Source organism: Physella acuta, unplaced genomic scaffold (assembly GCF_028476545.2).
Source record: "Physella acuta isolate Inbredline_101_S28 unplaced genomic scaffold, ASM2847654v3 ptg000849l, whole genome shotgun sequence".
Taxonomy (NCBI): Eukaryota; Metazoa; Mollusca; class Gastropoda; family Physidae; genus Physella; species Physella acuta.
In genome coordinates this window covers 45,008-58,499 of record NW_026732366.1, presented here as the reverse complement: position 1 = coordinate 58,499, position 13,492 = coordinate 45,008, and the positions used below count along the sequence as shown (strand labels likewise).

Genomic DNA, 13,492 nt, shown 5'->3' with positions numbered 1-13,492 from the left:
TAAATCAGACAATTATCAGCATCCACCAAATGCTTTACTGGCAACCATCAAGAAATTACAGAGTGGCTATATCAGTGGCACTAGGTATGATGAAATATTAAAATGTCAATGTGTTTGTTAGTATTTAAACCTATTTTCACAACACAAATTTTTTTTTTTTTAAATGTCCACTTGATTTCATCCTTAAACCATTGACTTGTTACAGAGTCCACCTGGGCAAATTGTCAGACTTCCTGCATACCTCTTGTATCACCAAGCTGAGCTTTCTCAGAGACATTGATGACCAGAGTAAGTCAACGTTCTCCCCACTTACCAGAGCAACTTAGTTTTAGATAACTGATTGTTGGTTTATCATTTGAACAAGTTTTATACACTACATGTTTATATTTAGCATTTGGGTATTGAAAGTTATTATGTATGTAGTTTTAAATATGTAATAGTCTAAAATTTTGAATAAGAAATATTCTAGCTTAATAATTGTGAGCTGTTGGGATTTGTATATGAAAATCTCATGACATATCGGTTTCATTAACTTCTATAAAGGCAACAAAATACAATGCACAGTGCAGAGTTTATTGACAACAGATTGTACAAAACTGTTTCAACCCAAGTTCAGCTTAGAGTGATGTTGAAAGATGGTAGATAAAATGTGTACAATGTTTACTAAATGTATCCTTTCAGCATTTTGTTCTTAACTTTCTTCTGACAGCAGGCAAACATCACGACAAATCTGTGATTGATCAACTTATTACTCAGACATCATCTGCTAGACAAAGACTCTTGAGTGTTAACCGAGGCAAAAGCAAGCGAAAAGCTTCTTACCGTGCGAGCATTAGCGTTCAGGGCATTGTAAGGCGTTCTAGGTCCATTCAAATTGAACCTGAAGATATTACAGGTATGAAATAATTTCACAGTTTATATTTATTTTAGAAAAACCAGTAATGTTAATTTGTACGCTTTAAAAAAATGTCTCATAATAAAAGAAGTGATAGTGATCTCCTTTTCTTGTACTAAGTTATCGATATCGTTCTTTTTCCTCTTTCTGACTGCAAAAAAAGTTTTTCATGTTCCAACACCAGGTGAATAGCTAGTTGTTGTTCTTTGTTTGATAGATGGATATATTCAATCTTTATTATTCTCTATAATAAGTTGTGTTCAGGACTTTTGATCTCACTGGGTTGTTAGATAAATACATTGTAGTTCTGAATTGCATCGCTTTCATAGATTTGCACTATTATTTAGCATGATTAACTGGATTAACAAAATACAAAGGCTATTAAATTGTCAGTTCACTTAATATGAATCACCTGACTTACCTCTAGCAAGGTGTTAACCTTTTAAAAAAATAAACAATTTGAAGTATTTAGACTCACAACTTAAGATCCTTCAACTTGCCTTAGTGCACATTCTCATACAGTTTGTTTGGACTAGTTCAGGTGTTTAAACATAAGGATAAAATGTTTTAATGAGTTAATGTTTTTTTCATCCGATAGTCTTTAGTGTTTTTATGGAGTAGATATTTTTGTCTTGCTTTTTAAAAACCATTTATTGAATGCAGTGTTCATTGGATTTTTTTTAATCGCTTAATTTATTTTTACTGACTTTTGTCATATTTAATCATTTTAATCAAGTCAAAATTGTAAATTGATTTTATTTTTTATAAAAAAATTAGATGGCAAATCTAATATTATTTTAAGATTTAGATAAAATGGAAATTAAAAAAAAATCAAGAGTGAGTTACTGTGTTCTCTTTAAACACATCTTCAGATATCAGGAACAAAAGTTTAAGATTTTACAATAGCAAGTTTAATGTTTATTTTTATAAAGGAAGCAAGGGTATTTTTTTAAATAGCCACGTTAATAACCTTATTTTAAAACTTGCAAATGTTGACATTACGTTTTAATTGCAAGAAAAGGGTGGTCTACTGGTGCATGTCAGAATTTATACTAGTTTAGCTTTTTTATACTAGTTTGAAGCTACCAATACTATACTACTGTTAGAAAATTAGCAAGTAACAAAGTTTGTATAAATATAAAGACATTTTCATCAATTTTACAAAGACTTGCACGCTGCGATGGGTCTTGGAGACCCTGATCGTATGCGGAAAATGTCAGGTATGTCTCGAGTGTGATGGCTTCTTAACTTTGCTTCCATGTTGGCTAACTTTTCACATCATTTTGTAGCTTTTGCACTCTGTTGTTTCATAAGCATCATATACACACCTTAATAGATGTTGAATTACTATCATGAAGTTTGTAATCAAGAGTTTTCATTATGTTTAACGTAGCTCTTTACCTAGAAATCCCTTTACCTAAACCTTTGTAAAATATATTCTAACGTAGTTTTTTAATTTAGAGGTGTGAAATCTATTTATCATATTTTGAATTTTTTTTATAATATATTTATACTTTCTCTGGTTATTTAAATATCTAGACTTGTGTTTAAAAGCTTGACAAAGCCAGGATATAATTATATAAATGATTATAATGGTTTATTCTTAAAAATAATGTGATGAATTTGATCGACCGTTGTCTGTTGTCAAAACATCTTTTACATTGCTATACCCTATTGCATCACAAAGTGAATGTCTGTAACTCACATATTAACCATGCATCAAACACTAATGCTCACATAATATTCTCTTTAATATTGTATGCATTTTTGTTGTCACTTACAGCTCTTTCAACTTCTTCCCTTTCATTTTCTATAGGTTTTTTTAATGTGTCTACATTATCTTACCTAGCCTAATGGATAACTTAATTACTTAAATGTTATTATGTTGTTTATTAACTATTGCTGTAAGCTTTAATTATTAAAAAAGAAAAACAGATCCAGTATCATATATCTTATTCTTTAAGACATTAAGACAAATTTAATACTTATTTTGTACTTCTTATGTGAATTGTTTTTTAGAAAAGTAGTAAAATTTAAAGGGGTTTTTGTTTGTGTAAATTGAATAGAGAAATGGAATCCTACATTACCTTCAAAATAGTTCTAACATCTTGTGAGAGTCTAAGCCACATTTTCTTGGCAAGCCTAAATGATATTTTGTTTATATGTCTGAACTCTGTAAAAAAAAAATTGAACCATGGAAACAACTTGGTCTAAGGCAGTTAGCCTAATAGATTTGAGATATTACAAGGATTAAGTGTGTTGACTTATAATGTATGGCTCAGATGCTTATAATTGTGCTCTGTCAAGAGTAAGTGGAGGATGGTGAGTGCAGAAAATTGACTTGTTCATTTGGCTGCCATTTGTGAAACTACTTGTCTTCTGTGTGATTATTAAATCCCCAAACTTTAGGACCAGTTGCTGAAGTCCACCACAGTTGGATAACTTGTATACAATGTCTACAAGAGTTGTTACTACTTGATAATAAATTAACTAACATTTATAATGTTATACATAAATGTTCTTGTATTTTTACAGTCACAATGATATCATTCAGCTGTCTTTAAAAATCAGTATTAGTATTCTTTTTTTTAAACATATGTTTTAAGCTTCATGTAGTTAGATTTTGAGAAATTATTTCTATAAAATCTACTTTAAAATAAAAATTCTAAAAAAATCTTGGTAAGATTTATTGTAAGTTTATTTCTTGGTCTACTGTCAAAACACAGAAATAATTTAATAAGCTGGATATGTACATTTAAATATTGACACACTGTAGTTCATTGCTTATTTTAAAAATTATTGTGAATTTAAGCATCCGCTATTTTTTGTTGCTGTTATTGAAATAATCTTTTACAGCTTTTGCCCCCAATAATCGTCGACAGAGCATGTTTGTAGGTTGGTTAAAAAAAATAGTTAAAATTATATTTTGTAGCAAAGTTTTTTGTTATAGTTATAATTTTTTAAATTTGCTGTTCATGTTTTCAAACATAAGTTTTGATCAAATAATTTAAGCAGTGAGTTTAACATTTTAAATTTGTAATAGACCATCGTGATATAGGTTGAAACATTTAATGATTATTTAATTAGACTTTAGCAGTTACTTAAACAACTGATTCCCAGTGTTCATCAGTTTCCTAGCTAAGTAAAATTGTTTGTCATTTGCCAAAGTTGTAATATTTTAGGAAAATTTTAAAATATGTTTGGAATTTAAGATTACTTTTACATGAAATTAATTTAGGTGAAAAACAAAATATAACCAATACATTTATTTATATCTTTTATATATATATTTTTTTTAATTTATAAAAAAAATAATACACAGTTACATTTATTTAGATTATGATGGACCATCTATGTTGGATCTTAGTATTTTAGGTTTGTATCTTGTGATGATTTATTGTTTGCTCTCAATTTTATTACAATTGTTCATTTAGTGTATTACTGAACTAGTTTGAAAGCATTACAATAAAAACCCAGATTCTCTCTAACAGTGAACTCAAAAAGACACCATTAAATAAATATTTGTTTGGTTTTTTTTTTTTTTTGTCTGTAATTTAAAATAATTTTGGTCTGCTTTGTATGTTAAAAGAATTATTTTTGGTAGTTAACGTATCAATTTTAGTAGAAATAGAATAAAGGCAATAATTTTCTTACCAGCTACCTCATTTAATAATATTTTTGTGTTCTAATGTTACTTTTCTATTAGTTTTTAACTATTCCTCTGTTGTTAATGTGTCTTTCTAGTATAGCAATATGCAAGTTAAAAATCTTAACACTGAAGTTCATTAATTTTAAAAATGCTATTAGTGTTTCTCTTGTACCTACCATATTTTTATTTAAATTATGTATTTTGAAACCACCAAAGATTATATATATATTTATTACTAAAGTACAATTCATATTAGTGATTTTTTTTCTAGAGATAGTAACTTCAACAAGTTTACAATGTAGTTTGAAATTGTAATGCGTCTAAATAATTCTTAGGTTAAATTGTATAAAGTCTGTATGACCGTAAGTGTTTGTTTTAAAAAAATATATACACTTTACACATTTTCTATTTTATATGAAGTAATGAATAATGCCAAAATGTAATTCTATAGGTCATATATTTCACTCATCATAGCATTAGTATAATGACTTAAAACTGAATTGTTTATTCAGAATCTTACCAGCCTGAAGAATTTCCAATTGAAAACCTTACCATGCCAGGTTGGTTTGTCAATGTTCACTATAGTTGAAATACAATTACCACTAAACATTTTATTTTAATATTTGTGTCATTGTTTATTTTCTGTAAATAAATACATTGCCAAATAAGAGTTTAAGACATCAGCTAGACCGGTTCTTACATCAGTTAGAAGCTAATTTACTGATGTCTTAGGTGTTTAACATTGAAGAACATTAAAAAAAAGCTTTTTTCTTTTGTAGAATGCTTTTGAAAACTGTGTTAATTACTCAACATGACAATTATTAATGTTGATTGTAGATTTCTTTTATAAATAGATAAGTACTTGCTTTTAAATAATTCATAGATATTTGATTGAGCAATTTTATTTTAATTTTACTTTATCTGTTTAGCAATAACAATCGTAGATCAGAGAGGTGGAAACATTTTTTCCAAGTTTCTTTTTAAAATTTTCGTTGTTTGTTTTCTAGTTCTCTCATTTTCAAACATTTCCCAGAGGGTTGTTGGCATTAAAACATCCATTGATTGTAATTAACAACAGTTTCAAAAAAATTTTCCTCACCAAATTAAATTAAGTAAAGCTGGCCTAAATGTAATTCCATGACCTATTACATTGTTAGCTATCTACATTAGCTTATCAAAATATTAGAACATCCTACTAAAATTTTTGTTTTAGAAATATGAATATAAAATCTACTTAAACATCTTTATTGTTTACACATATTGATATTTACCTAAAATCTAACTAGAAAATACTAAACTTGAAATGCCATTTTTTAAAACTTTGTTCAACAATAATTTATTTACGTTGACATTTTCACTTATTGGTTTAGTCATTTGTTTTAATTTTTTTATGTTATAAAATATCCCAGAATAAGAAGCTATGATTTAAATCTAGCTGAAATTGTTATTAGTTTGTTTATCACAACATTAACATTATTATTTGAAAGTTTTTTTCTTTAATAAACTTTTTGTAATACTTGTTGTGGCAAATAAGTATCTGGTGATTCATCATCATCATTTCCCGTACGTGCCCAAGACACATGGGGCAGAAGAAGTAAAGTTCATCTTCAGAGACTGCTACACATGAAGGGATAGCATGGTCAGCACTAAGCCCAGCCGCCCTTGTTTCCATTACAGGAGTTAGGTACCCATCAGAGCTGGGTGGACTCAGGGACGTTCCACTGATTTGAACCCGGATTCAAACTCGAGACTCTACTGTCCGTATATCTTATGATTGAAATTGTGTTAATATAATTTTAAAATGTATGCATTTTATAATTTATTACTAATTTTTTTTTTTTAAAGTTTGTAGAGGATTAAGAATCATAAGTTAAATTTAAAAAAAAATAACTTAGTTTTTCACTGTAAGAGAAAAATTAGAACACAAATTTATGCAATAAAATATATTAAGCTATTTAAAGTTGGCGTAAATAGAATATATGAACAAAATCAGATGTATAAATATAATTTCCACTTGTATCTGTGATTCATTTTAATTTTTTTTAAATCTGCATATATTTTGTTTAATAAATGTTATTGTAAAAGGAGGTACAGCGACCAACACAAGCAGTTATTTATCTTCCACACAGAGGAGTAGTGTAGAGAGCAATGATGATATTGGTAATATTTGAAGTTATTTTAAACTTACTTTAGTAAAATATTCCATGTAGTTTCTTAAACATTTTTACTTAGTAATCAGAAGAAGGAAATACAATCTTTTCCTTACCTTCAGTGTAAAATAAACCTGAGCCTTTTTCACTTTTTTTTTTTAACCTTCAGATTTTACTGTTATAAGCAACGCACACGGTAACTTTTAGAACATTGTTCTTGTTTTTTTTTTTATTGTTGATAAGTTATCTACTTTATTTAAGTTTTTTATTTAACCTCGTTATGATACTTATTTTGTACATTTGATTTCTTTAAAGAAATTTGAATTTTTCAAATAGAAATAATTATTTAGTCTGCTATTTTTATTTACTCAACCAATTTGTTATTGATTATTTGCTATTTATACAGCTAGCATTGGTCTATACTGGCATTTAAATTTTGTTCCCTTTAGATTTCCTTCTTGGTTTTTAAAAATTGTTTCACCTTTCATGGTATTTTCATGTCTTAACAAATAGTTAGAAATTGTTATCATTTCATCAATTGTTATTAATTAAAACTAATTTATTTATTTGCCTTTTTATTAATTACCCCTTGAGTCATTGAGGCTTGGTGGATATCATGTTGGTATACAGGATTATTGAGGCTAAGGTTGTATTCATGATGTATTTTAAAATACATTGAAATAAATTTCATTGTCTGTTTTTTATCTACATCTTTGATAAATGTTTACTGTCTCATATTTTTTTCATGTAGAACCTGACTTACTCCTCTTCTTTAAAATTGGCAGCGGCACTTGCTTAAAGCACAGCAACGATTATTTTTTTAAGTCAACCATTTGCATGCATTTCTTTTATTTTGTGCATAAAATACTTTTCAGTATGTAAATAAATATTGATGTTTATTGATAACCTTAACAGTTTAATCATTACTTTACAATCATCAACTTTTTTTAATGAGTTTTTAATCCCTCCAACAACTTACACAATCAAACAGGTTACAGTTGTTTTATGCCTCTCGTGTTTTTTTTGTATTTATTTTATTTAATATTATGTTATTTAGAATACATTATCTTGATTTTTTTGGCCTTTTTAGATGAGAAGAATACGAAAACTCAAGTAGCAGACTTTAATTATTCTATTTCATTAGTTATCTGAAACTAATATTCCAATTTTTATCCAATCCTTTGCAACTGCCCCATACCCTATTAATTGACGCTAGGATCAGGATCTACAAGTGTCTTCAGTCGACAAAACAGTTACAGCACTGGTCGGAGCAGCTCTCCTGAGAGCCCGACTTCCACTAGCTTTAACTACGAACATGGTAACCTCCCACAATGCTTTTCTAGTGTCAAACTTCCTGCTTCAGTTTACACAGTTTGCTGCTCCATTTTTGTCTTTTTTATGTGGTATTTGCACTCTCTTAATCCTGCCCTTATCACTCTTTGCATGAGTTACCTGCCCTTAGAATTTTCCTTTTTTTATAGAGAAATTCCTTTAATTTAAAAAAAAAACTGCTCTAGTTTTTTAGGAACCAAATTATTGCCTGACTCATATCTATACCAGTTATTTTTATTATGCATGGCATATATTAACCATAGTACCTGCCTGTTTGTGGATCTAAATCATCTGCTATGCTATTATTATTTTCATCTGCTGCTCTTCTGAAATCAGTTTGGTGTTAACTGTTTGGCTTGATGATGTGTCTTCCTCTAGTTACTTGTCAACCTGGTTTTTGTTTTCTTTCACAGTAGTAACAAAGTGATCCATTTATATTTTAGTTACCTGATTTGTGTTTTCTGTCATAGTAGTAACAAAGTGATCCAGTTATGTTTTAGATAGGTTCTAAGTAACAAATCTTAAAAGTTTATTCACCTTTTGCTCCATTTATTTCATTCCTTGAATTTTAATAATAAAAAAATAATTTTGATAGTTAAAGCTGAAAAAGAATGTATAAAAAAAGGTTCATGCAATGATTCTCATATTCTATTACAACAAAGTAGCTGAAAACTTTATTTAGTTTATTTACTCTAAATTGTATGTCTGTAATTATTTTTTCCACAGCTCGTATTAATTTTATTTTACATATTATACTAATCGCTTATCTTTGGTTGGCTTCAATTCATCTAACAAAATATTTTTCAGCTTTTTTTAAAAATGTTGTTTAATCCCATACATTTTTACAGGCCTTTTGGGAAGAGCCGCCGTATCCTCCCCTGAAATCAGCGCATTAGCCAACATTATCTTTAATGACAAGGGTACAGGTTTCTTTGTACCTTGCATGCTTTTAGCCCTTGCCAGTCCTCCTTGACAGCTCAAGGAAATGTTTCGTACACATTTTTTTTTTAAAATTGACAACTAATTCCATATACCTTGCTTTCATTTTATGACAACAGTAACAGACTAAATTATAATAGAGTGAATGCATAATATTCATTGATTTTTTTTTTCAAAAAATATTTTATTTTAATATTGAAATACTTTAAAGGGCACTCTACTGGTTTGTTAAACATTATTTTTTAATTTAAAAAAATGTTCAACACATGTTCAATGTAAATGTTATTCCAGCATAGTCTATACTTATGCTTTAATATGATTCTTCTCAAGAATTTTAATCATGAAATTTCACTACATGATCTACATATAAAAAAAAATGAATATCTGATTTATAAAAGACCACACTTTTTGATGTTTAATTCATATCTTATGTTTAAAAAAAATAACATGCATACTCCATGGGAGTGTACACATTTACTCAGTTTTTTAAGTAAAGTGAGGGTGTGGTTTTTTTTTAAATCAGCAATATTTCAGTTGAAGGAGAATGTTTAGTGTTTTATTACTTGCCTCAACCCATGATATCTCATTAAACCCCTTTGCATTTTAAGATTGTTTAAAATTGTTTGTTTTACTCCATTCCTTTTTTTTATTTGATGTGTAGTCTTAGAACTAGCTATTAATTTAACTAACGCTTTGTGCTTTTTTAATAATACTGCCTATATAACTATTATATTAGAGTTAACATTGAATGACCATTTAGTAATAATCAGTTGATATCTGTAATATAAATTTGAAATATTAAAATTTATTTAGTTTTTTAAATAATGCTAATATAATAAAAAGTAAAGCTTATTAAGTTTTATTAAAACTAATGCTGGAAAATATGTAAGTATATCAATTTAAAAAAAAAAAATGTAAATGTAACTTTTATATATTAAATACTTCTGTGCAGTATATGAAATAAAAAATACCACCTGATTATGTTGAAAAATGCCGTTGTATTTTTTGCCTACCAGCTGCACAACAGTTGCCACATCACCTGAAAGATGAGACTGATATGAACGGAACAGGAACTGCCAGCCCGCACACATCACCTAAATCAGCCAGGAAGAATCTCAAGGCAGCGACGAGCAACGATGATACAGACATAACAGATCTTATAGAACAGCTGAAGCAGACCACCAACCTGCAGGAGCAAGCTGATATCATACACTATCTTTTTGTTACCAGGTCATGACCTTTCATCATTCCTTCCTTATGGTGGATTTGCAAAGATTTATATTTCACCACAAATATTTTTTTTTAAATAACACTAAATAAATTATAAGAATTATTAAGTTATGTTTCATAACAACTAGAAATTGTATTGAACAAGTAGTTTTGTACTAAAGTTACCACTGGTAACCTTTAAAGTTGAAGCTTTGAATTAATTGCAGAGGTCCTGACTGGGATACTCATATGGAAGAAAACAGAAAAGTTCCTGTCAAAGAGTTGCTTATTGAATTGTATGAAAAGGTACGAAAAGAAAGGTTAAATTACAATAACTATTCACACAGGTGTGTAGTAACAAGTTAAAACCTACACCAATGTCCACTTGATGTTGTAGAAGAGGTGAGTTTGTTACTTATTCAAATGAAATGGACATCAAATAAAATGAACACACTCTCTTATTTTCAGTCCGGTCAGTGGAAACAGTGGTGGCTTGTTAGGCACACTGCTGGGATGCTGAGGAAAAGAGTTGAAGACTTAGCTCTGGTAAGTTTCAAACCTGGGGACTCGTAGGTGTTGGGTTTTTTTTTTACTGTAATAGGGAAAGTTGGAATCGAAATGTTGTAATACAATGTAATAGGGAAAGTTTGAATTTAAATGTAATAATACCATGTAATAGGAAAAGTTTGAATCCAAATGTAATAATACAATGTAATAGGAAAAGTTTGAATCCAAATGTAATAATACAGTGTATCCTCTGTTACAGGCGGCAACAGATTTGTTAGTGAGACAAAAACAGCTGTCTGTTGGTTTACCACCAGATCATGAAACTACTATCACAAGGTTTACTTATTGATTAGCTTTGTCTTTACATAGCGTATAGTATACCATACAAAATTTTAATTTCATACCAAATGTTATATTTTTTGTTGCTTGCGCAACTAGTTTTTTAAAAGTTTATAATTTCCTTATCATAGTTCATCCATAATCTTCCTTAAATTTTTCATTTGCCAGTTATCCTGCCTGTTAAACATGCTGATTGTTCTTTGTTTTTAATTATTTTTCAGTCCTTTACCAAATGTTACATTTTTTGCAAACGTTAATAATTTCCTTCTTATAGCTCAATCACAATCTTCTTTAAACTTTCCTATTACTTTGCTTTTGACAGTTTTCTTTCCAGTTAAACAAGTTGATTGTACTTTGTTTTTAATTTTTTTTTCAGTCCTTTACCCCCAGATGAACTGGCTGCCATTATATATGATGCTTGTGGTGAAGATCATAGCACTGCTTCTCTCACTCAGGCAAGTTTCTGTTTAAATTGTAAAGATAGATACACTTTCAGTCCTGATGGTCAATTAAAGCAGATCAAGTGAAGATTGTTTATCTTTGATCTCTGCATGTGAAGCGATTGTGTGATCAACCCAGCTAAATCATAACTGGATGAAATTATGCACAAGCTTATACTTAAACATGAGGTGCTCTAAAGTCATTTCATTAGCAATGATGTGCTGCTGGACTACAGTATAGTATGATTTAGATGGTGCGATCAGTTAATTAATATTGCCAGCTATGTTTGGCTATATTATACAAAGGGGTATTCATTCAACTTTACTCCATTTCTTGCATGAATTATCTTCAAAATAAGTCTTCTTAAAACTGCAATAATCCTTACTTTCTATTTGTAACACAGTTTTTTAAATGTTAACTTTTAAAACATTTAGGTATTCTAATGATGCAAATTGTATAAGAAATGTTTGTGTTTGTTAACAAAAATGATCTTGTTAACAAAAATGATCTTCTTCCTCTCCAGGAGCTTCTAGTGTACCTGGCAATGTTCATCCGTACAGAACCTCACCTGTTTGATGAGATGTTGCGGCTCAGGGTTGGACTTATCATACAAGTGATGGCTTCTGAGCTCTCTAGAACTCTCGAGTGTTCAGGTCTGTTTGCATTTTTAGTAGTACATGTTAACATTTACTGGTTGCAACAAATAACGATATTTGTTTTCTTATAAATAACATAGGAGATGAAGCCTCTGATCATCTTTTGAACCTTAGCCCTTTTGAAATGAAAACCCTATTGCATCATATTCTTAGTGGTAAAGAATTTGTCATCAACAGTGGTAAGTATGTTTTAAGTAAACATAAGAACAATTTATTTTTTAAGAAATATGATTTACTTTATAAATTAAGTAGAATATGTAAAGAACTGATCTGCAAACAGTAATAGCAGCTCCAATTGAAACCATTTATCCACTAACCTTAAGCTAGTATCCTTGAACTCTAAAGAGGAGTGGTGAAATCATTAAAATAGCTTAATAATACCTTTTAACTTACATACATATGGCCACAGGTGAACTCTACTTCATCTATTCCAACTAACTTGCAGTTTATGGGTTTCTGCTTACATTATTCATTTAGTTTTAAACAAGAATTGTAAAAGAAAAACCTTGGACTTTGTCAGTTAAGAAATAAAAGTTGAAAGTTACCCATCCATAGGGCAGATGAAGTAGAGCTCATCTGTTCCTTTGTTCATTTCATTTTCTCATTTAATACCCACCATGTGATTCATTATTTAAATGTGTTACGTAAAACTTCTGTATGGATAGATCTCTTTGTTAAAAGGGGTTATGAAATCACTCTAGAGTTAGTTAGCATATCAGTCATAAATGGTGTTTGTGTTGCTTTTCATATTTTATAATCATCTTTTAATGAATAACCAATTAAATACTTACCATCAAATCTAAACAAGAAAACTAAATAAATATTATAGCTCCAATAAAAGTGACACAAAGGCCAATTATAAATAACAATTTATAACTAATATCATTCAGTTAATTAAGCACTTAATCATTTCTCACAATTTGTGTATGTTTTTAGTTCTTTTTCTTTCCTTTTGAAGTTTTAGTAAAGTAATTGCACTATTACTGTTCTTTTAGCTAGACTTTAAAAAAAAAGAGTGTTGGCCTAATTTTATACTTAAATATCCTATTTAGATTTATTTGAACAATTTTAAAATACCAATATGTGTCTGCCATATGATTGCATGTTGCATTTATTTATTTTGCAAATTTAGCTTTTCCCAATTTTTAAATGTTCCTATTTTATTGTTTTTAAATCAGCTTTGTTGTTTTTACTGTGTAGCATACAACAATAAATAATATCTTTGAATTAATTCAGATTAGAGGAATTTCAATCTAATCATTTTCCAAAATATTGATTTATTATCCGTGAATGTAATAATAATTGTTTTTTAAAGTAACACTAGTAAACATCTGTTTTCCTACTATTGATCAACAGTGCATGCTATCACTCATTA

The 13,492-nt window shown here is 28.9% G+C and overlaps 2 protein-coding genes across 5 annotated transcripts in view; one reads left to right on the top strand and one right to left on the bottom strand.

Moving 5' to 3' along the window:
* The window catches only part of LOC131952068 (ADP-ribosyl cyclase/cyclic ADP-ribose hydrolase), a 123,360-nt gene that overhangs the window by 89,502 nt on the left and 20,366 nt on the right, over window positions 1–13,492 (bottom strand). The window lies entirely within an intron of this gene.
* Window positions 1–13,492, top strand: part of LOC131952061 (putative phosphorylase b kinase regulatory subunit alpha) — a 36,479-nt gene that overhangs the window by 15,655 nt on the left and 7,332 nt on the right. The window contains exons 18-33 of one of the 3 annotated variants that reach the window (XM_059314544.1): window positions 9–84; window positions 206–288; window positions 710–895; window positions 3,752–3,790; window positions 4,232–4,270; window positions 5,057–5,104; window positions 5,474–5,497; window positions 6,630–6,704; window positions 6,864–6,890; window positions 9,982–10,195; window positions 10,402–10,480; window positions 10,643–10,720; window positions 10,941–11,017; window positions 11,397–11,475; window positions 11,985–12,114; window positions 12,198–12,296. In XM_059314544.1, coding sequence (XP_059170527.1) covers window positions 9–84; window positions 206–288; window positions 710–895; window positions 3,752–3,790; window positions 4,232–4,270; window positions 5,057–5,104; window positions 5,474–5,497; window positions 6,630–6,704; window positions 6,864–6,890; window positions 9,982–10,195; window positions 10,402–10,480; window positions 10,643–10,720; window positions 10,941–11,017; window positions 11,397–11,475; window positions 11,985–12,114; window positions 12,198–12,296 — 1,353 coding nt within the window. Of the gene's footprint in view, window positions 1–8; window positions 85–205; window positions 289–709; window positions 896–2,061; window positions 2,116–3,751; window positions 3,791–4,231; window positions 4,271–5,056; window positions 5,105–5,473; window positions 5,498–6,629; window positions 6,705–6,863; window positions 6,891–7,910; window positions 8,013–8,874; window positions 8,947–9,981; window positions 10,196–10,401; window positions 10,481–10,642; window positions 10,721–10,940; window positions 11,018–11,396; window positions 11,476–11,984; window positions 12,115–12,197; window positions 12,297–13,492 lie in introns of all 3 variants that reach the window. The other 2 variants (XM_059314545.1, XM_059314546.1) reach the window with 2 other exon arrangements.